The sequence below is a fragment of the Arvicanthis niloticus genome, chromosome 1 (genome assembly GCF_011762505.2).
Source record: "Arvicanthis niloticus isolate mArvNil1 chromosome 1, mArvNil1.pat.X, whole genome shotgun sequence".
Lineage (NCBI taxonomy): Eukaryota > Metazoa > Chordata > Mammalia > Rodentia > Muridae > Arvicanthis > Arvicanthis niloticus.
In genome coordinates this window covers 66,536,399-66,561,800 of record NC_047658.1, presented here as the reverse complement: position 1 = coordinate 66,561,800, position 25,402 = coordinate 66,536,399, and the positions used below count along the sequence as shown (strand labels likewise).

Below are 25,402 nucleotides of genomic sequence, written 5' to 3'. Positions count from 1 at the left end.
CTTTATTTTCCCTTTGGTGCTGGGGGGTAGAGCTTAGGTCTCTATGCGCTCTACCACTTAGCTGCACTCAGTCCATTGTAAGGTTTGCAGCACAACTGGCTTCCACCCACTAGAACCTAAGTGTCTCCAGGCATTGCTAAATGTCATCAAGGGGCTAGAGAAAGAAGGGCATATCAATCCTAACTAAAAGTGACCAGTTTATGGGCTGCCAAGTAGAAGGTGCTTGTTGCTAAGCATAATGACTTCAGTTCCATCCAGAATCTACACAGTGGAAAGAAAGAACTAATTTCACCAAGTTGCTCTTTGACCTCCACATATGTGACATGGCATGTATGTATCATAATACATACATGCATATATATATATCACACACACACACACACACACACACACGCAAAAAGAACTACTAGTTTATAATGAATTAGCCTTTTTAAACTGCCCTGGAGTTGAGAAAAAAGTCTCTTTTAAAAGCTTTGGAGCAGACAGTAAAAAATAATTTAGAAATCTGTTAAAAACATATGCTAAAAAATATTTCACTTCTGCACATAATCCTTTGACTAATGCAATTCACATGACAAAGCTCATGTCAACAGGGTGGGAAAGTGTAATACACACTGAGGGAGAAGCAGAAACTTGTGTATAGTAAGAGTCCACTGCATTGCTCATTGCTCATCTACCGGGTCTCTTTTGCTTGTATTGTTCCAACAAGTTCTTTACTATTTATTACAATGAAGGACAGAATAGTTATTCTCTTATCTTCCTCCATCAGACAAGAAAAATACAAAGTACCATAAATAATCACAGTTCAGAATCAGTACCAAAAGTACTGATATCAAATGACCACAAACAGTCCTCATAACTATTTCCAATGTGCCACCTTACAGGTGACTCTGAAACTAGCCTGTTAGCATCTCTTATCTGCCCAGTCAGCTGTTGCATGCTCAGCTGTGAACACAGCTAGATTTTAGCAGTATGCCTTAAACCAGCTAGAGCAGTGGTTCTCAACCTGTGGGTACAAGGATTACGTACCAGATATCCTGCATATCAGATATTTAGATTATATTTATATAGTTCATAACAATAGAAAAATTACATTTTGACTGGGAGTCACCACAACATGAGCACCTGTGTTGAGGGGTTGCAGAATGAGGAAGGCTGAGAGCCACCGAGCTACAGCCTATCAGAAGCTGCAAATTTTGAAAATATCCTTCGAAAAATATCTGTATCTTTTAATTATGTGGCATATTTCTTTATTTCTACTTTTAAATTTCATTATGACTACTGAACAACAAATGAATGGTACAGGAACCCTCGGTACTCCCTGTTAGTCTTTTTCTTAGGATTTATCAAATCATAGGCAAAATTCAGCCCATGACCTTGAATTCTTAAATATTCTCCGTATTAACAATTATTTGTACTTTAAAGAAGAAAATAGGTTCTAAGAGAACAGAATACAGGATCAGCACAAAACACTGGTGTAGATCTGGTAGTTCTGGGATCAGAAACTGGAGCTAACCATTTTATTAAATATTTGTCAGTTGTAGAGAAAAACGTCTTAATTCAAAGATGACCTAGTTTGAGTTCTTTAAGTATGAATCTTTACTGTGTTTCTTTGAAGCCTGGAATTTTTTTCTTTTTATTAAATGTATTTATTCACTTTACAACCCAACATCAGCCCTTCCTCTCCTCCCAGTACTCCCTCATGTTAAGTCCTCCCCCTATTCCTCTTAGAAGGGGAAAGAAGCCCCACTCTGGTTGTTAATCCCCCCAAGACCCCATCCTACCCCCACTATCCAACCCCCCCCCCATACATCAGGTTGCTGCAGGACTAGACATGTCCTCTCTTACTGAGGCCAGATAAGGCTGTCCATTTAGGGGTGCGGGATTCAGAGGCAGCCAGGCAACCGGCTCAGGGACAGCCCCTGCTCTAGTTGTTCTGGGACCCACATGAAGACCAAGCTGCTTATCTGCTACTTATGTGCAAGGGAACTAGATCCAGCCAGTGCTTACTCTTTGGTTGGTGATCTAGGCTCTGGGAGCCCCCAAGGGTCCAGGTTAGTTGACTCTGTTGGTCTTCCTGTAGAGTCCCTGTTCTCTTCGGGTCCTTCAACCATTTTCCTAACTCTTCTGAAGACTGCCTGAGCCCCATCTACTGTTTAGGAGTGAGTCTCTGCATCTCTTTCCATTGGCTGTTGAGTGGAGCGTCTCAGAGGACAGATATGCTAGGTTCCTGTCATGCATGTCCTTTTGGGTCTGGTTACCTCACTTATTTTCTAGATTCATCCATTTGCTGTGAAATTCACAATGTCCTTGTTTTTAATGCAGCCTGGAAATTTTAATAGTGGAAGGACTTTGGCTCTGCTGCCCATTCATTCTCCTGCTAAGGAAATACCAGAGGCCACAGGTCTACTCTTTTGCACATTCCCAAACTCTCCTAACTTAAACAAACCTGTTTCGTTCTGTACATCTTCTAGGTCCAGAATGCTTCCTGGCCTATCTTCCTCCGTGGGTATGAGTTTTGATTCTGTTTAAGTTACACAGCTGCAGCAGCAAGCTATCTTGAAATAGTTCATGTTGGTATTCAAGCTGAGTGAACCCTGGTTTCTACTTACGATGTTCCCTTCTGACTCTGGCTCTCTGACTCCAGTCAGTATACTAAAAAGAACCTTAAACTTCCAATTAAAAATAATAGGCTCAACAGGAACAATGCCTTTGATGTATGACCCTTCTATGCTACGTTCAGCAAAGAGAAAAGTGTAACTGTCCTTTTTCCTGTTGCCCCTGGAAAGAAGGTAGAATGAGGAAATACCCTCCAGATGCCATGACTAGAAGATGCAGATGGGCTGGCAGACGGCAGGGGCTGAAGTTAGTTATGTCTTATGAATCCCGAGTCAGTCTCATTACTTGTGCTAAACAGGCAGAGTTTTATAGCTTACAAAGATACTAATGGTTTCAAAGGAATGGAATTTTCACCTTGTCCGAAAATATGCTTCCATTCCCCCTCAGGGCCAAGGTAATTACCCCTTCTCTTTTCCTTGGGGAGTTCTAAATTCCAAGCTAGCCAGCAGAAATCAGCTGAGAGGTACATAAACATACAAGTTATCTGAGTTCTTCCTCTTGGAGAAGGGAAGTCATTTCTGTAAACACCTCCTTTAGAATTAAAAGTTCAACTTCTGGGAGCCACCCATGACTCATCCTTAGCCCTCTATCTCCCAGTTCATTTCAAAGACCACCACTAGTTCTTTAGACTAGTGTGTGTGTGTGTGTGTGTGTGTGTGTGTGTGTGTGTGTGTGTGTGTAACTAGGAGTTGTTTGTTCTTCCTTCCACTCAGCCTGACAGGCTTGGGTGGCAAGTACCTTTACCCATTGAACCATCTTCATGTTACCTCTAATATTGTTGCAGAGTTTAGTTTGCACAGCTAAGTAAACATTTGTATAAATGTTCTTCTGACTTTTACAAACCATTTGCAGTGATAAAAGAAAAGCATTCCCCACTGAAGCGAAATTACTTAAAATATAACATTATGTGTAAAAGTATACAAATAAATTGCATAGTTCTATTAACTTTTATAAAATGAGCACACTGTGCCACCAATGTAGATCAAAAAGCAAAATAAGACTAACACTCCAAAAAGCCCTTCTGCACCTTCTTTTTGTTATCAGCCCTACAAAGAATTATGTCATTCTTGACTACAATCATACATGGTTAAATTGCTTTTTTGAACTCTGTATAAACAGTTCTTGAGTTTGGATCCTTGCATTGAAAGCTGCCTTTGTGGGACTCTGATGCTGACATTGCCTTCCTCACTCTACTGGGCTGATGCACAAGATATTCTGATGCAGTTCATTAGTCCCAGCCAGGAAGATTCATTAACTACCTCTTGATTGAGTTTTTATTCTCATTGCTATGTCCTGTCACATAATGCTCAATAGTGCTATGAGAGCTGAATATGACTTCTGTCTCCCAAGGGTCTGAATAAAGATTTGATCCATAGATGCTACTGGAAGAAGGCAGATACCCAGTAGAGGGTCATCAGTTCACAGAAGTATAACGAATTTCTCCAGTGACTTCTGTAATAATGCAGACAGAAGCATGGAACAGTAGTGGGCCAGGTCCTGAGGTTTCAGGGAAACAAGGATTCAATCAGGAACTGCAGTGGCTGGAGGGTATTTGTGCTATATTCTGGCAAAGAATATGACTGCATTCTGCCTGTGTCCTGAGAACCCACACAGAGCTAAATTTTAAAGTAATGGATTAGTATCTTTGGCAGAGGAAATTTCAAGACAGTACAGCAATCAGGCTGTAGTATGGTTACTGCTCACTGGTCTTAGATCTACAGGGAGAAAAAGCACCAAGTGGAATATAAACATGTGACAGCGTGGAGTCTGGTGAGGAAAAGTGATCGGACAGGTTTAAAGCTGCCCACAGCAGCAATGAACACTCCAACACATCTACAATTGCTAAAGAGAAGTCTCACTCTCTGCTTCCTGACTATGGATGCAAGGGAGCAGCAGCCCCACTCCTGCCATCACACCTTCACCACTATGGAATGTGTTCTCTCAAAGTATAAGCAACACAAACCCTCTCTTCTCCAAGTGGCTGTTTGTCAGGTGTTTTGTCACAGTGATGAGAAAACTAACATACGGCCTACTCTTGCAAGATGGGTTTTGTTATTTAAGTGAGCTGATATAAGTCATTTCTTTACTCTGAACTACTCTCTTTGTTGTTCTTTGTAATAGTGCAGCTTCCTTTTTTCAATGACTTATTTTATGTGCACTGGTATTTTGCCTGCCTATGTATCTGTGTGAGGGTGTCAGACCCCTTGGAACTGGAGTGATAGGCAGTTGTGAGCTGCCATGTGGGAGATGGTAATTGAACCTGGGTCCTCTGGAACAGCAGTCAGTGTTCTTAACCAATGAGTCATATCTCTAGCCTGCAGTGCAACTTCCTTTACAGTCCTATTTTACCTGAAGGCTTAGAGGACATCTGCATTCTCTCTTATGTCTACTGCTTTAACTAAACTCATTGTTTATAAGGAAATGAGGAGATTGAAATGGAGAGAAACAGAACAGCAATAAAAGTTTAGAAATCTATCATATACATGTCAAAATTTCAAATTTCTCTCTTGATACATTCCCTATTCCTATCATCCAAGGTACATATATCATTATAAAGAACCTGACAGCAATCTGAGATAGGCTGCAATGTATACTTTTATTTGATATAAACTGCTAAATCATTAGTCCTCACTAAGTTAAATTAACAATTTCTTCACCATTTCTGTTGATTCAAGGATCAAGTTATTCTAACAGCGCAGTTCACCAGGCTAGGGAAATTCACTAGCTGTCCCTTGGTTGCCTGTCCAAGTGACTTCACAGTACATACTTCACTGAATGACCATTGATGTTTCATCATTTCTGATGTAATACTAAAACATACTACTGACACGATTTGAGAATCCTAACACTTCCTGGTGGCCCTGATCAATCTTATTCAGAACTGCTGGGTAGTTACTTTTTCCTAGTCACATTTGGAAGTTATGAATAAATATTCTCTGAGAAGCCATTCATATAGCTGCATATTTTCCATTTGTATTTAGGGTATTTGATCAATGTCCTGAACCCAAGAGCACATGGTATTTTCTGTTTCCTTAGATTCATTATGTTAGGCCTTCAAATGACAAAATTATGCATTGTAACTTATGTGTTATTCTTACATATGCCAGTAAAGAAAAGGAGGTTACATGAAACCAGAGGCACCTCGGAGGTCTAAGCCAATTCTCTGACTATAAGGACGGAGATACTAAGGCTTTGTAGGCGCCTGTAGAGCCTTGTAAAAGGTCATTCAGATAAGTTGTAAGAGTGTCAGAGTTCAAGCCTCCAGCTCTCAATCTAGTGTGCTTTTATTATGGCAGTCTGCATATCTTCATTTTATTGGAGTGGGTGGAGGAAAATAAATGAACACCTTACTGTGGAAACACCAGTTTTTCTATTACTCCAGCCCAAAGTTTTAAAAACAGGTTAAATATTTCTCTATCCTTATCTTTTAGCTTGGAGAAAATACCATTGAAATACCTCTATTTTACTGTTTTTTGTTTCTTTGGTTTTGTTTCATTGGTAGGAGTTGGGATAGTGAGATGTACTCTCACTCTGTAGACTAGGCTGGTCTGGAACTATGTCCAGACCAGCTTTCAACTCAGGCAACTCCTCTGCCTCAGCCTCCCGACTGCATGAGCAAGCCACCGTGCATGCCTTCACAACGTCTTACTTTTTAAGATTTCACTGAATCTTGTTGTAGTTTGCTTTCTGTTGCTGTGATAAATACTATGATGAAAAGCAACATGGAGATGAAAGGGTTTCTTCATCTTCCCTTTGCAGGTCACAGTGTGTAACTGAGAGACAGCAGGGCAGCAGCAGGGACATAGAAGAAAGCTGCTTACTGGCTGCTCCCCAGCCTCTGCTCAGCCAGCTTTTTCTTTGATCATTTACTCCTCTGTCTCCTACGTTAGCCTTCTTTTTAAAAGTTAAAATTTTAATTTATTTATTTTTATGTGTATAGGTATTTTACCTGCATGTGTACCTGGTACCTGTGGAGGCCAGGAGAAGGCATTGGATCTCCTGGGGCTGGAGTTGCAGACTGTTGGGAGCTGACATTTGGGTGCTGGCAATTGAACCTGGGCTCTCTAAGAGCAGTTAGTGTGCTTAAGCACTGAGCCCAACCCAGAGAGTTTTTAAACAGCCTAGGACCCCTTGCTAGCGATGGTATTGTACATAAACAGCCTCGGACTCCCTGCCTACTGATGGTATTGTACATAAACAGCCTAGGACCCGTTGCCTAGCAATCCGTTGCCTAGTGATGGTGTGTTACAGTGGGCTGGACCTGCCCATATCAATTAGCAATCAGGAGACCCCCATGGAGATGCCCAAAGGCCAACCTAAAACAATCCCCTGATGGAGACTGCTCTCAGATAACTAACAGTTGGTGGTCTAGTTTACAGCTAAAGTTAACTAGGAGAAATTTCTTGCATAAGCTCTGGCAAACCTTTCCCAAATCTGTAATTAGAGTCCCACTGAAAGACATACAGTGTTTATTCATAAGCCTCAAGGTTTGTACATTCACCACTCAAGTGTTTTAGAAGTAGAAACAGGCACTTTTTGCAGGAAAAAAAAAAAGAGGTTGGTAACATAAATGCTACTATCTACGGCTAATAGTAAATATCTTAGTTAAATGATGTTCAAATAATATGGTAATGAGAAGCTATATGCTATAGTACTTCAAAAACTATGGAAGTACAATAAAGTCTTGTTATAGTGCTTGTATGATCTGAGGCATTGTCAAAGAGACTGGCAGCCTCCTAGAATGTACAAAGGTAAGGACACATAAGAACAGTACTGTCTCTTCAGGACTCAGATGACAGCACAGCAATACATACACATGAATACTGGGCATTACAGTGCCACACATACAGACACTGGCCATTATGGTGTCACACACAGAGACACTGGGCATTACAGTGCCACACACATGGACACTGGGCATTGGCTAACCTGGAACTCACTATGCAGATCATGCTGGTCTTGAAGTCATAGATATCTGACTACCTCTGTCTCTCTAGTGCTGGGATTAAAAGTATGCACTTAGCTCAATCACATAATGTATAACACAGGGATCTGTAACTTGAACCCAAGAATATGTAACTCTGGGCCATTATATTTTCTTTTTTATCACTGCCACTACTCAAGAAATTTATAGTAAAAGTTCCTAGCCAGTCTGGCCCCACTTTCCTTAACAAATCAAGTTACTATGCATTTGTGCTCACCTTGTGTCTAAAGCTTTGATGCTTTGTATGCATCCAATCACCTGTCCCTACACAAAACAGATTATTAGATACTTGACATGTCCTTGGCCTTATGCTGGCACTGAGGCTGCACTGGTAAGTAAAAAGGAGATCTATAGGTGCTCTAGACAAAGGAAAGCCATCAATTACGTAGTGACACGTATCAGTAAAAAAAAAAGTCATGTGTTAAAAGTTAGGATGGATTTAGTAGCTTGTAACGTCCAGCCTGGCAAAGATGCTCACTGGTAAAACAGTGGTCTGAGCTTTGGAGTAACCAATCACTCTCTCACTGGATCTAAGCTCATGGCCAAAAACCTGTAGCTATGGAGATAATAAACTCTACAAGAGAACCTTCTACTACTATGTTGCTAAATGGATACAATTGTCTTTTAAACATTAAGCTTTACACCATAGGTAAGTGCAGTGCTCAGGGAAGTTTCTTTTTGCAGTGCACAGTGGTTAATACAGAGACTCAGGACTGGTCAAACTGTGGATTGCTCAGCCCCAAACAGGACACGTATCTCACACTCAGGGACCACCATGGACTAGGAAGGTGGGAAGTACAGGTTTGAGATAGACTGCTGTGAAATGCTGTCCCCTGGCTAGGACAGGGTCACTGTAGTTATAACTCACAGCAGCTGTGGTTACCTGCACAAGACCAAGACAACCAGCTTTCTGACAGATGGAGGGGTGGCTCATGAGGACACACCCCTGCCTGAGGCACTGCTGGCAGCTGCTGGCTGCTGGGGAAAGAGGCAGATTTTTTTTTTCTCTAGGAGTGTGGCCTCTTAGAAATATACATATTGCATACAATAGGAAATTCTCAAATAATGAATAAAAAGTTACATTAAAATTTAAGAAGTGAGCAGCTCTAGGTCTGAAACTTAACAGCACCTAAAATGCTTTTATGACTAATTATAATGGTCAAAGAAAGTTCTTATGAGAAAAACATGATCTGGAGAATAAATAAAATTATGTAGGTGTGGAAGACTATTCAGAATAAAGCATATGACAGGTGTGGATATAACAGAGTATCAGGGTCAGGAACAGTTATACTTGGCTTAGCAGGAGCAACAGGAGTCTAGTGACTGGTTTTAAGAAAGAGATTAACATGATCAGATTTAATTTTTTTTTTTTTTGAGATAGGGTCTCATTTAGTCCAAGTTGGCCCAAACTCTGTAGATGAAGATAATCTTGAATTTTTCATCTTCTCAAGTGGTGGAATTACAGAGTTTGGCTATCACACCCAGTTTTAGATTTCTATTTTCCAAAAGCTCATGCCAAAATGAGGACAGAGACTGTGAAGGAAAGAGTAGACACAGGAAGAACAGGCCACAGAGAGGTGCAGGCAAGACACAGACGAGACCTTAATCTAAAAGGTAAAAGCAGAAATGAAGATAAACAAACGGATCTGAGATACAGTTCAGAGTATAAAATATCAGAATCTAGTAATGATTTGCATTTCACTGTGAAAGAGAAATTTTAGAGATGACTCAGGTGTAGAATTGCCACAATCAAAATGAAAGACAATATTAAACGATCACTGCCAGACACAATGACATGTTCTTTTAACCTAGCACCAAGGAGGCAGAGGCAGAGGCAGAGGCAGAGAGGCAGAGAGGCAGAGAGGCAGAGAGAGGCAGAGAGGCAGAGAGGCAGAGAGGCAGAGAGGCAGAGAGGCAGAGAGGCAGAGAGAGGCAGAGAGAGGCAGAGAGAGGCAGAGAGAGGCAGAGAGAGGCAGAGAGAGGCAGAGAGAGGCAGAGAGAGGCAGAGAGAGGCAGAGAGAGGCAGAGAGAGGCAGAGAGAGGCAGAGAGAGGCAGAGAGAGGCAGAGAGAGGCAGAGAGAGGCAGAGAGAGGCAGAGAGAGGGGCAGAGAGAGGGGCAGAGAGAGGCAGAGAGAGGCAGAGAGAGGCAGAGAGAGGCAGAGAGAGGCAGAGAGAGGCAGAGAGAGGCAGAGAGAGGCAGAGAGAGGCAGAGAGAGGCAGAGAGAGGCAGAGAGAGGCAGAGAGAGGCAGAGAGAGGCAGAGAGAGGCAGAGAGAGGCAGAGAGAGGGGCAGAGAGAGGGGCAGAGAGAGGGGCAGAGAGAGGGGCAGAGAGAGGGGCAGAGAGAGGGGCAGAGAGAGGGGCAGAGAGAGGGGCAGAGAGAGGGGCAGAGAGAGGGGCAGAGAGAGGGGCAGAGAGAGGGGCAGAGAGAGGGGCAGAGAGAGGGGCAGAGAGAGGGGCAGAGAGAGGGGCAGAGAGAGGGGCAGAGAGAGGGGCAGAGAGAGGGGCAGAGAGAGGGGCAGAGAGAGGGGCAGAGAGAGGGGCAGAGAGAGGGGCAGAGAGAGGGGCAGAGAGAGGGGCAGAGAGAGGGGCAGAGAGAGGGGCAGAGAGAGGGGCAGAGAGAGGGGCAGAGAGAGGGGCAGAGAGAGGGGCAGAGAGAGGGGCAGAGAGAGGGGCAGAGAGAGGGGCAGAGAGAGGGCCAGAGAGAGGGGCAGAGAGAGGGGCAGAGAGAGGGGCAGAGAGAGGGGCAGAGAGAGGGGCAGAGAGAGGGGCAGAGAGAGGGGCAGAGAGAGGGGCAGAGAGAGGGGCAGAGAGAGGGGCAGAGAGAGGGGCAGAGAGAGGGGCAGAGAGAGGGGCAGAGAGAGGGGCAGAGAGAGGGGCAGAGAGAGGGGCAGAGAGAGGGGCAGAGAGAGGGGCAGAGAGAGGGGCAGAGAGAGGGGCAGAGAGAGGGGCAGAGAGAGGGGCAGAGAGAGAGGGGCAGAGAGAGGGGCAGAGAGAGAGGGGCAGAGAGAGGGGCAGAGAGGCAGAGAGAGAGGCAGAGAGGCAGAGAGAGGCAGAGAGGCAGAGAGGCAGAGAGGCAGAGAGGCAGAGGAGAGGCGGAGAGGCAGAGGAGAGGCGGAGAGGCAGAGAGGCAGAGAGGCAGAGAGGCAGAGAGGCAGAGAGGCAGAGAGGCAGAGAGGCAGAGAGGCAGAGAGGCAGAGAGGCAGAGAGGCAGAGAGGCAGAGAGGCAGAGAGGCAGAGAGGCAGAGGAGAGGCAGAGAGGCAGAGAGGCAGAGAGAGAGGCAGAGAGGCAGAGAGAGAGGCAGAGAGGCAGAGAGGCAGAGAGGCAGAGAGGCAGAGAGGCAGAGAGGCAGAGAGGCAGAGAGGCAGAGGCAGAGGCAGAGGCAGAGGCAGAGAGGCAGAGGCAGAGGCAGAGGCAGAGGCAGAGGCAGAGGCAGAGGCAGAGAGGCAGAGGCAGAGGCAGAGAGGCAGAGAGGCAGAGAGGCAGAGAGGCAGAGAGGCAGAGAGGCAGAGAGGCAGAGAGGCAGAGAGGCAGAGAGGCAGAGAGGCAGAGAGGCAGAGAGGCAGAGAGGCAGAGAGGCAGAGAGGCAGAGAGGCAGAGAGGCAGAGAGGCAGAGAGGCAGAGAGGCAGAGAGGCAGAGAGGCAGAGAGGCAGAGAGGCAGAGAGGCAGAGAGGCAGAGAGGCAGAGAGGCAGAGAGGCAGAGAGGCAGAGAGGCAGAGAGGCAGAGAGGCAGAGAGGCAGAGAGGCAGAGAGGCAGAGAGGCAGAGAGGCAGAGAGGCAGAGAGGCAGAGAGGCAGAGAGGCAGAGAGGCAGAGAGGCAGAGAGGCAGAGAGGCAGAGAGGCAGAGAGGCAGAGAGGCAGAGAGGCAGAGAGGCAGAGAGGCAGAGAGAGAGGCAGAGAGAGAGGCAGAGAGAGAGGCAGAGAGAGAGGCAGAGAGAGAGGCAGAGAGAGAGGCAGAGAGAGAGGCAGAGAGAGGCAGAGAGAGGCAGAGAGAGGCAGAGAGAGGCAGAGAGGCAGAGGAGGCAGAGGAGGCAGAGGAGGCAGAGGAGGCAGAGGAGGCAGAGGAGGCAGAGGAGGCAGAGGAGGCAGAGGAGGCAGAGGAGGCAGAGGCAGAGGCAGAGGAGGCAGAGGCAGAGGCAGAGGCAAGGCAGAGGCAGAGGCAGAGGCAGAGGCAGAGGCAGAGGCAGAAAGGCAGAGGCAGAGGCAGAGGCAGAGGCAGAGGCAGAGGCAGGAGAGGCAGAGGCAGAGGCAGAGGCAGAGGCAGAGAGGCAGAGGCAGAGAGGCAGAGGCAGAGAGGCAGAGGCAGAGAGGCAGAGGCAGAGAGGCAGAGGCAGAGAGGCAGAGGCAGAGAGGCAGAGGCAGGAGAGGCAGAGGCAGGAGAGAGGCAGAGGCAGGAGAGAGGCAGAGGCAGGAGAGAGGCAGAGGCAGGAGAGGCAGAGGCAGGAGAGGCAGAGGCAGGAGAGGCAGAGGCAGGAGAGGCAGAGGCAGGAGAGGCAGAGGCAGGAGAGGCAGAGGCAGGAGAGGCAGAGGCAGGAGAGGCAGAGGCGGGAGAGGCAGAGGCAGGAGAGGCAGAGGCAGGAGAGGCAGAGGCAGAGGCAGGAGAGGCAGAGGCAGAGGCAGGAGAGGCAGAGGCAGAGGCAGGAGAGGCAGAGGCAGAGGCAGGAGAGGCAGAGGCAGAGGCAGGAGAGGCAGAGGCAGAGGCAGGAGAGGCAGAGGCAGAGGCAGGAGAGGCAGAGGCAGAGGCAGGAGAGGCAGAGGCAGAGGCAGAGAGAGGCAGAGGCAGAGAGAGGCAGAGGCAGAGAGAGGCAGAGGCAGAGGAGAGAGGCAGAGGCAGAGAGAGGCAGAGGCAGAGAGAGGCAGAGGCAGAGAGAGGCAGAGGCAGAGAGAGGCAGAGGCAGAGAGAGGCAGAGGCAGAGAGAGGCAGAGGCAGAGAGAGGCAGAGGCAGAGAGAGGCAGAGGCAGAGAGAGGCAGAGGCAGAGAGAGGCAGAGGCAGAGAGAGAGAGGCAGAGGCAGAGAGAGGCAGAGGCAGAGAGAGGCAGAGGCAGAGAGAGGCAGAGGCAGAGAGAGGCAGAGGCAGAGAGAGGCAGAGGCAGAGAGAGGCAGAGGCAGAGAGAGGCAGAGGCAGAGAGAGGCAGAGGCAGAGAGAGGCAGAGGCAGAGAGAGGCAGAGGCAGAGAGAGGCAGAGGCAGAGAGAGGCAGAGGCAGAGAGAGGCAGAGGCAGAGAGAGGCAGAGGCAGAGAGAGGCAGAGGCAGAGAGAGGCAGAGGCAGAGAGAGGCAGAGGCAGAGAGAGGCAGAGGCAGAGAGAGGCAGAGGCAGAGAGAGGCAGAGGCAGAGAGAGGCAGAGGCAGAGAGAGGCAGAGGCAGAGAGAGGCAGAGGCAGAGAGAGGCAGAGGCAGAGAGAGGCAGAGGCAGAGAGAGGCAGAGGCAGAGAGAGGCAGAGGCAGAGAGAGGCAGAGGCAGAGAGAGGCAGAGGCAGAGAGAGGCAGAGGCAGAGAGAGGCAGAGGCAGAGAGAGGCAGAGGCAGAGAGAGGCAGAGGCAGAGAGAGGCAGAGGCAGAGAGAGGCAGAGGCAGAGAGAGGCAGAGGCAGAGAGAGGCAGAGGCAGAGAGAGGCAGAGGCAGAGAGGCAGAGGCAGAGAGGCAGAGGCAGAGAGGCAGAGGCAGAGAGGCAGAGGCAGAGAGGCAGAGGCAGAGAGGCAGAGGCAGAGAGGCAGAGGCAGAGAGGCAGAGGCAGAGGCAGAGGCAGAGGCAGAGGCAGAGAGGCAGAGGCAGAGAGGCAGAGGCAGAGAGGCACAGGCAGAGAGGCAGAGGCAGAGAGGCAGAGGCAGAGAGGCAGAGGCAGGAGAGGCAGAGGCAGGAGAGGCAGAGGCAGGAGAGGCAGAGGCAGGAGAGGCAGAGGCAGAGGCAGAGGCAGAGGCAGAGGCAGAGAGGCAGAGGCAGAGAGGCAGAGGCAGAGAGGCAGAGGCAGAGGCAGAGGCAGAGGCAGAGGCAGAGGCAGAGGCAGAGGCAGAGGCAGAGGCAGAGGCAAGTGCATCTCTTTGAGTTCTCTTTTGAGTTTCAGGCCAGCCTAGTCTACACATTGAGTTCCAGTTAGCCAGGCTTATATACTAAGACCCTACTGAAAGGAAGGGAAAACGAGAAGAGAGTGGGTATGACTGGGGAGGGAAGAGAGAAGCCATGTATGCTCTGCTCTGTCTACTGCCTTGACAAGCCTTCAGCATTACATAGTAATCAACGAGGCAGTGAGATACGAGTCCAGAGCAGATGAGATGGCTCAGGGGATAAAGGCGCTCACCACTAAGGCTGATGGCCTGAAGTGGATCTCTGAGTTCCACACAGTGAACTCTACTCATTTGCAATGGCATGAATGTGTGCCCTTCAATAAATAAATGAATGTAATAATAACAACACCAATAATAATAATAATAATAATAATAATAATAATAATAATAATAATAAAATTAGATATGAGTCCAGAACTTTAAAGAGAAGCTGAATTTAAAGTGAATTTCTGATTATGTTAGAAGAAATGATAAGCTATTGGAACACATGAAATCACCTGACAAAAGCAAAGAAGATGTAGGATTAGACTTTAGGAATTCCAACATCTGATAAAGTTGGAGAAAAAAAAAATCTGTAGAGATTAATTAGAGTGACCAGTAAAAAGAGAGGACCTGAGAGGACATGATGCCACAAGGCCAGGGACAAGAGGATTTTAAGAATAAAAAGTTGCAGACAGGTCAAATTAAAAAGGTTTCTGAAAGTCCCTGGGTTTAATGACATGAAGATCACCACTGAGCTCAACAGGAACTGCTGCAGTAGGTGGCAGAAGAGGAAACTGTGTCCAGGTAACAAAAAAGGAGCAGAAAATGTGGCTGATCCAAAAGTGAAAACAAGCAGACAGGGAGCAATCAGGAGGGAGGGCGGGGACCAAGAACGTTACATTTGGACGGAAAACAGACACAATGTATAAAGTGTTACCAATTTTTCACTTGCTACACAGAACCCTGAGAAAGGTGGCTCCCGCTGGCTGAGCAACCCACAACCTGAGTTAAGTCTTTACAGAGAAAGAATGGGTCGAGCAGAGGATTTACCACAGTATAGAATAGAGTACAGTGAGAAATAGTACACTGAGGAACAGAACATGAGAATGCACTGGGCACCTGTGGGGCAGGGACAGTAGAGCTAAATTATCTTTGTAAGTTTTCATTTGTAAATAGAGAATACAAGCTTCTAGGCAAAACTGCTCTAGAATTTCAAGACGAGATGGCAGTCTGTGACAAATACTGTCTTATAACACTAGAAAAAAGCAGTCAGAAAGTCAGATACTTATGTATACCTAAGACAGGGATGTTTTGCTTATTTGTGGGCTATAGTATAATCTTCATTTTCTACAAGTAAGTGGTAAGATACAGGACAACAAAATTTAGGTTTCTGACCTACTTTGAGATAAACATATTTGTCTCACAAACATAACTAATAATGTTTCATATAAAACAATTATAAAAGTCTCTTATAAGCCCAAGTATATTTTTATATTATATCTCATTTTGTAAGCAGGAAGAAAATAAAGAGAAAGTAAATGAGAAGAGTAAAGTCAGTTAGAAACAGAGTGAAAAATCAGAGAACCAATACAGGCAGATAGAGAAGACAGATAAGGCCTGTGATGGGCAATCTACTCAGAACTCTCCAGTCCCCCATTGCCTTCCCTCACTGTGTCTATATATAGCCAAGACAAAAGAACTCTAAGCCAGCTGTTCTTCTGCCTGATCATGCCAGTGGTGTTATCTGTGCTCCAGCAAACTTTCTTTCCCAGGAGTCTCCTAATCAATATTGAACTTGACATCAACCTGGTGTTGTTATCCAGTGTTCTAGGCTACTTCCTGAACTTAGTTATTCAATGAAAAGCAAAAGCAAAATGAAACCCACTCACACTTGGATCTGCTAAACTAAGCGCCCCCTGTGATAAAAATGAGAAGTATGTTTATAGAACATTGGGCTCTGTGGGAAGACTGATGGATATAATTTAAGAAAATATTTTTAAAGTTAGTGAAATGAAACAAGGCGGGGAGGATCCAGATTCAGATGATGAGCCATACTCATAATCTTCTTACTGTATGCTGAGGACCATCTTCATTCTCCCGCATGTAGAAGGGCTTGAGTTCTGATGGATAGTTAATGACAAAGACGGGTGTGTTGCCACAGTGTCTCACCAGGTACTTCTCATGTTCAGTTTGTAGATCAATACCCCACTGTAACGACACACAAGAAGAAAGGGCTACAATACGCATATAAAAACAACCTGTACCAATTCCAAGGGCTCTTTGTCCTTGGGGTTCAATGATGTGTGCAGCTGTCTGCCGAGGTCACACAGCTGACTAAACCAAAGAGGAAGGCTTGCTAATAAGAACAGCAAAAGGCCTGGAAAGATGAAAGCTGAAATCAGTAGATAAACACTATCGTTTCTGTGCCCCATCTCAGGGAGCATCGGTCAGCAAGCACAGCACAGGCAAGAAAACAAAACACTTTCCAAAAGGATAAAACTGATGCAGAATTATAGCATTTTTATTAATATTGCCTAGAGCTTCTTCCCTAGTTACTATCTCTAAGTCTCAGGAAATTAAATGATGGGCGATGGGACTCCTAATACTGAGCCTATCTTTAGCAAGATGGCTTTTCTCAGTAAATCTCTATTTTAATAAAAGTCAATTCATATGCAAGATGTTCTTTGATGATTATGTAGTAATACTATTTAGTCTATTTATTTAGTAAATACTACCTTGACTATTAAATTCCAGGTAGCATTTTTAAGTACTGGATATTATAGTTAAAAAAAAAAAAAAAAAAAAAAAAAACCAAAAACCAAAAAACAAACATCAAATCCCAAAATGGTATCATTCTTGACATCATGAAGTTTAATAGAAATTATCCAAGTAGAAATTACACAAAGAATTAATTGACTTTAAAACTAACAAGTGCTGCTGGCTGGTGGCACACACCTACAACGCCAGCCATTGGGAGGTAGATGCAAGGTCAGCATCGTCCAGATCACAGGAAGTTCGAGACCAGCTCGACTGCATGAGATCCAGCAAAGAAGCTCAAGTTACAGATAAACTGTATTAAGAGTATACAATAGCTTGAGATGGGACTACTGTAAAGGATTGTTTAAAGGCACATGTAGCACGTCATATTACCTTACCATTCCCACAAGTCTGGCAATACCCTTCACCCCAAACACTTTAAACAAGACGTTTAAACAAGATGGGGAATTAGGGAAAACTATTTTAGATTCATTTCCTTAAGAGTAATTCTCCTACTTAAATATAGACTGGCTTGCATATAATGGTTATAGATAAACAAAAATTATAAAACTGCCCCTGATTTTATAAAGGTAGATTAAAAAAAAAAAGACAATTCTCCAATTCAGGCACATTACTGAGTTTTTCTGTTGAGGTCAGTGTGACTTTGTTCTCAGTCTTGACCTCTCAGATGTTTCATTGGCCACTGGAAACACAGGGGTCTCCTGTATGTTTGTATGCTACAGACCAACAAGAGGCATCAGGTCCATACCAAATGAGCATACAAATAACTGGAAGATAAAGTTGAATGAACATACCACTCAGAGAGAAAGGAAATATATCACACAATCAAGCATTTTTTCCCTACCATATCTCTATTTGTTGTCAATCAAAACATCTACTGGCAATTTAATTAAGAAAAGAAAGCAACATACACCAGTTATATTATATGTAATAAAGGAATGGTAATGAAGTAAAAAAGAATAAGAAAACATTATTCACCCAGGCAGTGATGGTGCATGCCTTTAATCTCAGCACTTAGGAGGCAGAAGCAGGTGAATCTCTGAGTTCAAGGATAGCCTGGTCTTCCAGGATAGCCAGGGTTACAGAACTCTGTGTCAGGGGTAGGGTGGGAGAGACAACATTACTAGACTCCAGACAGGGATGCAGTTATGCTAACTGAAGATCGCCACCTCTCCCCTAGCTCCCCGAAAGCCAATCCTACAGTCTTATCCCCAAGCTCTGGAGCGAATGACCTGCTGCAGTCACACCATGCTCTACAGTGGGTCACATATATCTCTCACTTCCAACTCATTACTTTATCCTAGCCTGCAAACCTAGTAGGCACTCCCTGGGAATCCACAGGTCATTCCAGCCAGGAACATAGGCAGGCTAACTATGTATCTTCACTTTTCTCTGTTCCTCCAAATTAATTCCCCAGTCTCAGCTTGTAACAGACTACTTGCTGTGGCCTCTCATTTCTCTCTCTGCCTCTATTCCTAGAGGACTAAGGAGATCCTGGTGGAACATCCTGCTTTCCTCTCTCCTGTGGATTCCCTCAGCCCCATCCCCAGATCATCCCCCATTCCCGTGTCAGCTCTCAATACCTAGAAACACATTTTACCTGGAACCCTCAGTGGCCACAGTTATCAGGATCCCTGAAGAACAAAACACTCACCCAACAAAGACAAGACCAGATATCATCAGCAAGAATTACAATTTTCCCAAACCCAGATGGCTACATGCCAATGTAAAAACACATCGATAACAAGCCGAACAACATGTCTCCACTAGAGCTCACAGCAGGCCCTGAGGATTTTAGCATAGCTGAATCATATGACACAGACTTTATGAAAAAGATAGATGTTCTTAAAGAGAGAAGAAAAAAAATTCCTTAAAGAAATCTATGAACATACGAATGAGCAGCAGAAGGAAACAGTTTAAGACCTGAAAGTGGAAATAAAATCAATAAAGAAAACCAAAACTAAGGAAAATCTGGAAATGAAAAATTTAGGAATACAACAGGATCCTCAGAGGCAAGCCTCACCAAACAGAATATAAGAGATGGAGATGACTCTCAGGCACTGAAGACACAGATATAAAAATGCTGTAACTGAAACTGCCAAATAATGGGGGAAGGGCAGAGTCCCAACTGGCTATCTTTTGTCATCAAATGAAGCTTCTAGTACTGGATTTGGGCTACATCTGATTATGCTGTTGGTCAAGGGAGTCTCATGGGAATCCCCAAATAACCCAGATCAGTGCCTAGACTATCAGTTGCTCTCCACAAACTGATGGCAATGCCCAACTGCTGAAGACAACACTTACACAACTCACTGAATGTTAAGAAGTTAAGCTGCTGTATATAAAGAACTTTCACCCCTAATTTCTGTCATCTTTGGTATAGATACTCTGAAAGCTACCAAGACAAACAAACAAACACATAAATATAAACCCAACTATAAACCCTTGGATTGACAATGGTGTCCTGCCTGCAAGATATGCTAATTCAGTGGTGGCACAGAGCCTTCTGGAGTAACCAACCCATATCTGATTTGACTGAAGGCCTACTCCACCAGCTGGGACCTATACCTGACACTGTTTGGTGACCCAAAACCTGAGACTAAATAGCCCAGGGATCTAGGGTAAACTATTACTGGTCTTTAAAAAAAAGGTAGCAATAAAATGACTCCTAATGACATTCTATACTTATAAGTCAGTGCCTTACTCCTTCTGCAGGAGATGGGAACACAAAAAGAGATCTATAGCCAGACATTATACAGAAGCCTTGGAACACTCAGCCCTAAATGAGATGTCTCCATCAAATCCCAGCCCTCAGGGCTCAGGGAACCTTGCAGAAGAGGAGGTGCAAAGAGTGTAAGAGCCAGAGAGGATGGAGGACTCCAAGAAAACAAGGCAGTCTAAACCAACAGGATCAAAGCTCATATGAACCCAGAGAGTGAAGCAGCATTCACAAGATCTGCACTAGGTCCGAAGCATATAGATATGGCTTCTAATTTAGTGTTTTTATGAGAGTCCTAAGAGTGTGAATGAGTGAGTCTCTGTTTCTTGTGCCTTCTCTTGGACTCCTTTCCTTCTGTTTATTTGTTTTGTCCAGTTCCAATATATTAGTTTTTTATTTTATCTTATTATGTATCATTTTAATATTATCTCTTAGAAACCCTTTTGTTTTATAATGGGAGACAGAATGGGTATGGATCCAGGTGGAAGGAGAAGTGGAAAGGAACTGGAAGAAGTAGAGGAGGGGAAACCATAATCACAATATTATATGAAAAAAATCTAGTTTCAATAAGAGAAAAAAAGAAAAAGAAAACATTACTATAGTATTTGGTATTTGGTGGAACCAAATTGCAGTTCCTGAGAATGTATTCTTGGTCCATAGGGAAAAAAAACAGGTCTGGACTTCCTGCCATCCATATCACAGATATGGATGCACCCCTGTAGTCTGTATCAGAGAGTGTGCACCCCTGAAGTCTGTATCACAGAATGTGCACCCCTGAAGTCTCTATCACACATAGAGCGTGCATTCCTGCAGTCTGTATCACAGAGTGTGCAACCCTGCAGTCTGTATCACAAAGCATGCACTCCTGTAGTCTGTATCACAGAGCGTGCACCCCTGCAGTCTGTATCACAGAGTGTGCATTCCCACCCTCCACTTACAACCACTCCCATGAATCCATCTCACTGGATTTGTTGGATCAGAATCTGATCTGTTGCAGTGATAATCAGTCACTCATAATAGGCTTTCATTAGTTACTAGGTTTGTGTGCATCAGTTTAATATGTTGCCCAAATATATTTAATCCTATAACTTCTTGTGTATCAGCTTTCAACATTATTTAGAATATACATGTGGAAACACTGAACTACTTGATTTCTACAGTAATAATCTATGATTATCATTTTTCCTTTTGAATTTTCATCTTGATAAACTCAGTATTCTCCTTTAAAGTCTTTAATTATTTCTATTGCAAATGACAGAATTCTCTTCTAAAATAATTTTTATTGCCAAGTATGATGGTGTACACCTTTAAGCCTAGCACTTGTGAGGTAGAAGGCAGATGTCTGAGTTCCAGGCCAGCTTAGTTTATATAATGAGTTCCTGGTCATTCAGGGCTCCATAGTGAGATCATCTCAAAGTTATTCTCAACCATGTTCAACAAAAACTCACTAAGTCTATGCACGGTTCCACAGATACTTATGTCACTAAGAACACACACACACACACACACACACACACACACACACACACACACAGAGTACCTTGGGTGTGAAGGTGAAGTGCTGGGATGCTTGCTTTAAGATCTCAATCGCTTCCGTATAAGAAATGCTGGAAGAAAACAGCACAAAAGTGGAGAAAGGTTAACACAGAAGAAGGATTTTACACAAGGTCAGTTTCAACCAGAAAAAACAAACCAATTCCAATACAATCTGTGAGGCCCTGAGTGAGTACCCAGTAATCAGGAGTTCAGGCTGACCTAACCCTGTGGAATGGGATCTGCACAAAGACAGTGGCTGTTCAACAGTCCCACTCCTGACCGGCATGCAATAGGCACAGGAGTCCCATCAGAAAGCAGAGCTTCTCAATATCCACGTTGTGCCAGTGTTCTAGTAAAAGGTATGAAATATTGAGGCTCAAAGAGCAAAAGGCCTTTCTAAAAGGAATCAATTATTTATTCATCTAGCAAACATGTATGTCACAGCTACTAGATGCTAGGCATTATTCTAGGTACTAGAAAATTATATAAATAAAATAAAGTTTCTGCATTCTTTGAGCCAAGATATATGTGTGGGGCAAATTAAACAAATAATAATAGTGATAGATAACTATTACAAAGAAAATACAGTGGGGCAGGTGTCTGGGTGCTATTTTAGAGGATGTGTTCAGGAGAAGCACTCTGAGTTGGTGACGTCTGAAGGGAAACCTGCATCAGAAAAGGGGAAAAAAAAGAGAACTATATAAATAACTGGGAGGAATATGCTAGACAAAAAGGACCCAAGTACAGGGCCTTCTGTGAGGAACAGTCTGTACCACTGAAGGAACAAAACGGTCAGTGTGACTGGGGCACATTGAGCAAGGGGGAAATCCCAGGAAATTTGGTGAGAACAGCAGTCAGGTCACGAGCACTTCCTCAGGCCTTCGTACCATAGTCTAGGCATTCAGGACTAACTGCTGAGTAAAACTAGCATCGGTTTTCTCACTAAGAAACTTTTCATGCCTAACATGAAAGAACGCCATTGCATGAGCATGCACACCTAAAAGCTGAGGTAGGACTGCTTACGCCCAGGTGCCTAAGGCTAGTCTGAGCCACAAAGGGAGAGAAGATGGTTAGAGAAAAAAGAAGGGAAGGGAAGGAGGGAGGGAGGGAAGGAGGGAGGGAGGGAGGGAGGGAGGGAGGGAGGGAGGGAGGGAGGGAGGGAGAGAAAATAAAAGCACAGGTATCTTCTGCCTTGTTCCACAGCCACTGAATCTATTTCTTCTCACGTTTTCAATTTTACTTTATGTTGTATTTATGACCCTCTGTGTGTACGTATGTATGTATGTATGCCACATGTGTGCTGGTGACTATGGAGGACACAAGAAGGCATTGGAACTCTGGAACTGGAGTTACAGATGGCTGTGAGTCACTATGTGTGTGCTGAGAATTGAACCTGGGTCCTTTTGTAAGAATAGCAAGTGCTTTAAGTTTCTGAGAAATCTTCCCAGCCCTTTCTCTTAATACTATATGCACTAGTATTACTACCTGTGTACTCTTTTAGGGGATTATGAATAAATATGTGAATATTTATAACACCTATTTTTGTAAATGTCAGAGCATCTATCATATACACTTTTACTCAAGATTGTATGTTATCGATCATTGTATTGTGATGAAAACTTTATTAGACAAGGTCTCATGTGGCCCTGTCTAGCTGAAGGTAACCCTGAACTCCTGATCCTCCTGCCTCTACTTCCTGAGCACTGGGATTACAAGCAAATGCCACCACATGCAGTTTTATGTGGGCTGAGGACCGAACATGACGACGTTCTTTACGCTTGTGAGAGAAGCTTTCTACCAACTGAACTACATTCACTGCCAAAACCTGTTTTGAAACAGGGTTTCTCTGTGTAGCCTTGGCTGTCTTGGAACTCTGTAGACCAAGCTGGCCTTGAACTGAGAGATCCGTCTGCTTCTGCCTCCCATGTGCTGGGATTAGAGGAGTGTACCACCACCACTTGGCAGGAACTTCAGTTTTTGAATTAAACATAACATTCTAAGTATATTTGTGTGTGTGTGTCTATTTACTTTAACTAATTACCCATTAATGGTATTTCAGATGTTTCCAATCTTTTGCTACTATAAATCATGACTAAACACCTCTCTAATGCATATGTGAAAGTAGGATTATTGGATCAAAATGTAATTTTTATGTATTCTGAAGAATGCTGCCAAATTTAATGACCTCCCTTTCACAAGGTCATAAAAATGTACACGTACCAGAAGCATATGAACATGTTCGTAGCAAAGAAACACCAGTTTCCTTGCAAATTATAAGAAAACATACTGAGACAGTATTCTGGATGACTTTTTAAAAAAATCTACAAAGCTTTCTGAAGGACCCTGAACTCAATCCACCCAATACAAACTTATGCTCTGATTTTCATACCTATACAAATGAACTAGAAAATGTTTCTACAGTACAAATAAAGCCAACTTCCTACACCATATTTTGAGTGACAGACTTTGTTCTAGAGTGAACATTCTATTGAAATTACACTCTTTGCATTTCTAAGGAAACAGTGGTAGTGGTGGGTTGTGGGAGTAATAATTTAAGAGTTGAGTATTGTGCAGAAGGGAATCTGAAGCTTAGGGAGAATATGAGCAACTTGCTAGAGATCCTGTATGTGAAGTAAGAGGCAGTCTGCTGACTCAGTCCCTGCTTTCAATGGCTAAGACAGTGTCTAATGTTTATATTTCCGTGTGTCCCACCAGAGTAAGAGTCATAGGCACTGAGTTCTTCTGACTCCACTACTTAGTAATACCAATTGCTTTGACTTAAAACATGATTAACTTTTATAATGTAGTAAGTACATTCAAAAGTATTTGTACATAAAAATAGCTTGTCCTTAGACATTCTATTGTTCTAGTCCATTGATTACTTTGTATGATCTACCAATTACACTGAGAAATGTTAAGAAGCAGTAGTTTTTATACAGTTATTATTGTTTCATTATGAAGAAATAACAATTCAAAGCACATCTTCTGGGGATAATGATCTCCTCCATTTCCCTCCCCCCCACTCCCTCCTAATTAAAGCATGGCTTTCAAGTTCAGATTACAGCTCTAATACTGTATATCCTTAATGGGCTTCTCACAGTCTCCCTGAATATGTTTCTTGATATGCATAAAGGATATTTCTTTGCCTTTCAAGAAACTGTTTCCAAAGTGCTTGAGGAAAAAAAGGAAAAGCACTTTGGTTTACTTAAGTTTACTTTGGGAATCTAATCATAGTATTAGACATGCCCACTATGGTAGTTGATATGAGATATCAACTCTAGAGGTGATATGGTAGACGACTCTGTGTTATATGCAAGTAATATGCCATTTTATAGAGGGCCTTAGCCATGCAGATTTTAGTATACCCGGGGTTCTGGGAACCAATCTCCAGTGATGTCAAGGGATTACTATATAAGATATGAATTTTAGTAATACAGACCACAATTTCTATATTCTTTTATCTTACTATGATTCATTTATTTAATGACACATGGGTTATCAACTATGAGCTAAGTGTAAGAACAGTAAAAATAATTAGAATATGGGTCTTGCCTGGATCTGGTATGATAAACACAGAGATATATTAACAAAAATTATAATTCAATGTGATACAGTAGTTGAGTATGAGCAAAATCCAGAAAAATTATAATATCTACTTACATTATGAAGTTGTTTTTTAGCATATGTTCTAGTCTGCCCTGGATAAGACAAAAGAGAACAGAGTTTACATGTAATTACATTCATTATATACAATCAATATACTTGAAGAGCTATGTATTCGCTGTATCTACAAGCTTATTACCTTCTGGCCAGAAGCTATGAATTGGTGACACAGTTCAACGTCTTCAGGACAGTGTGAGAGAACCATCTCAGTGGTCGCCTTGAAGAGTTCCTCCATGACCTAAGAGGAATAAGACACAACTGCCTGAGCTGCAGTTTTACACAAAACCCCCAAGGCTTCAGGGATTGAAGGACTTTCCTCCAGCTTCCAGCAACTAGAAATCCATTAAGCTTGTTAATCCCTGAATGTATTACAGTGACTCAGATCAGTATCAGTATTGAAATGAATTGTCAAATGAACAGCTATCATTGACTGATGTCTCTTTACTTATTAATGAACTCACTTACAGAATTAAGACCATCATAGCACCTCACTCACAGGACTGTCGTGAGAATTACATTAAATAATCCTGTGTGTTAGTTTAGCTCTTGGTTCAGAGAAATATACATGATATTAGATTTTGTGAAGAAAGAACTTTTTGTGAAGTAGTTGGGTCAATACTAAATGAAAGGAAACTTGAAAATTTGAGAAGCAACAACATGCATCTAAACAAAAATTATATATATCTTTTTAAAAATATAAAATATAAATTAGTATGAGAATTAATTCTATCAAGCATATCCCTATAAGACTCATAGATGACATGTTTTCCTTAGAAGAAAGCAATAACTAGAATGGAAAGTAATTCTGAAGTATTTAATTTAATTACTCATATCTTCTGAGACAGGGTCTCAGCAGCCCTGGCTGGGTTGGACCTCACTCTGTAGATCAGGCTGTTCTTGAACTCATAGAGAGGACTGGGATTACTAATGTTACCATCACACCCAGCTAAGAGTTTGCATTTCTAAGTTACCAATTGCATCAATAGTAACAACAACTAATTTGGGGGATAGAAAAACAAGAAGAGTCCAGAAATGAAATAAGAATAAAGAAAAGTTGAA

General features: G+C 43.7%; 1 protein-coding gene across 5 annotated transcripts in view; it reads right to left on the bottom strand.

The window, feature by feature from the left end:
* The window catches only part of Nars2 (asparaginyl-tRNA synthetase 2, mitochondrial), a 108,162-nt gene that overhangs the window by 9,194 nt on the left and 73,566 nt on the right, over nt 1-25,402 (bottom strand). For 3 of the 5 annotated variants that reach the window (XR_013111761.1, XM_034494207.2, XM_076938162.1), the window contains 4 exons: nt 24,483-24,581; nt 24,341-24,378; nt 20,685-20,751; nt 15,718-15,855 (listed from right to left, as the gene is read on the bottom strand). Coding sequence is in view for 3 of the 5 variants with exons in the window: in XM_034494207.2 (XP_034350098.1) it covers nt 15,718-15,855; nt 20,685-20,751; nt 24,341-24,378; nt 24,483-24,581 (342 nt within the window). In the remaining 2 variants the exon portion in view is untranslated. The remainder of the gene's footprint in view (nt 1-15,717; nt 15,856-20,684; nt 20,752-24,340; nt 24,379-24,482; nt 24,582-25,402) is intronic. The other 2 variants (XR_013111762.1, XM_034494218.2) reach the window with 1 other exon arrangement.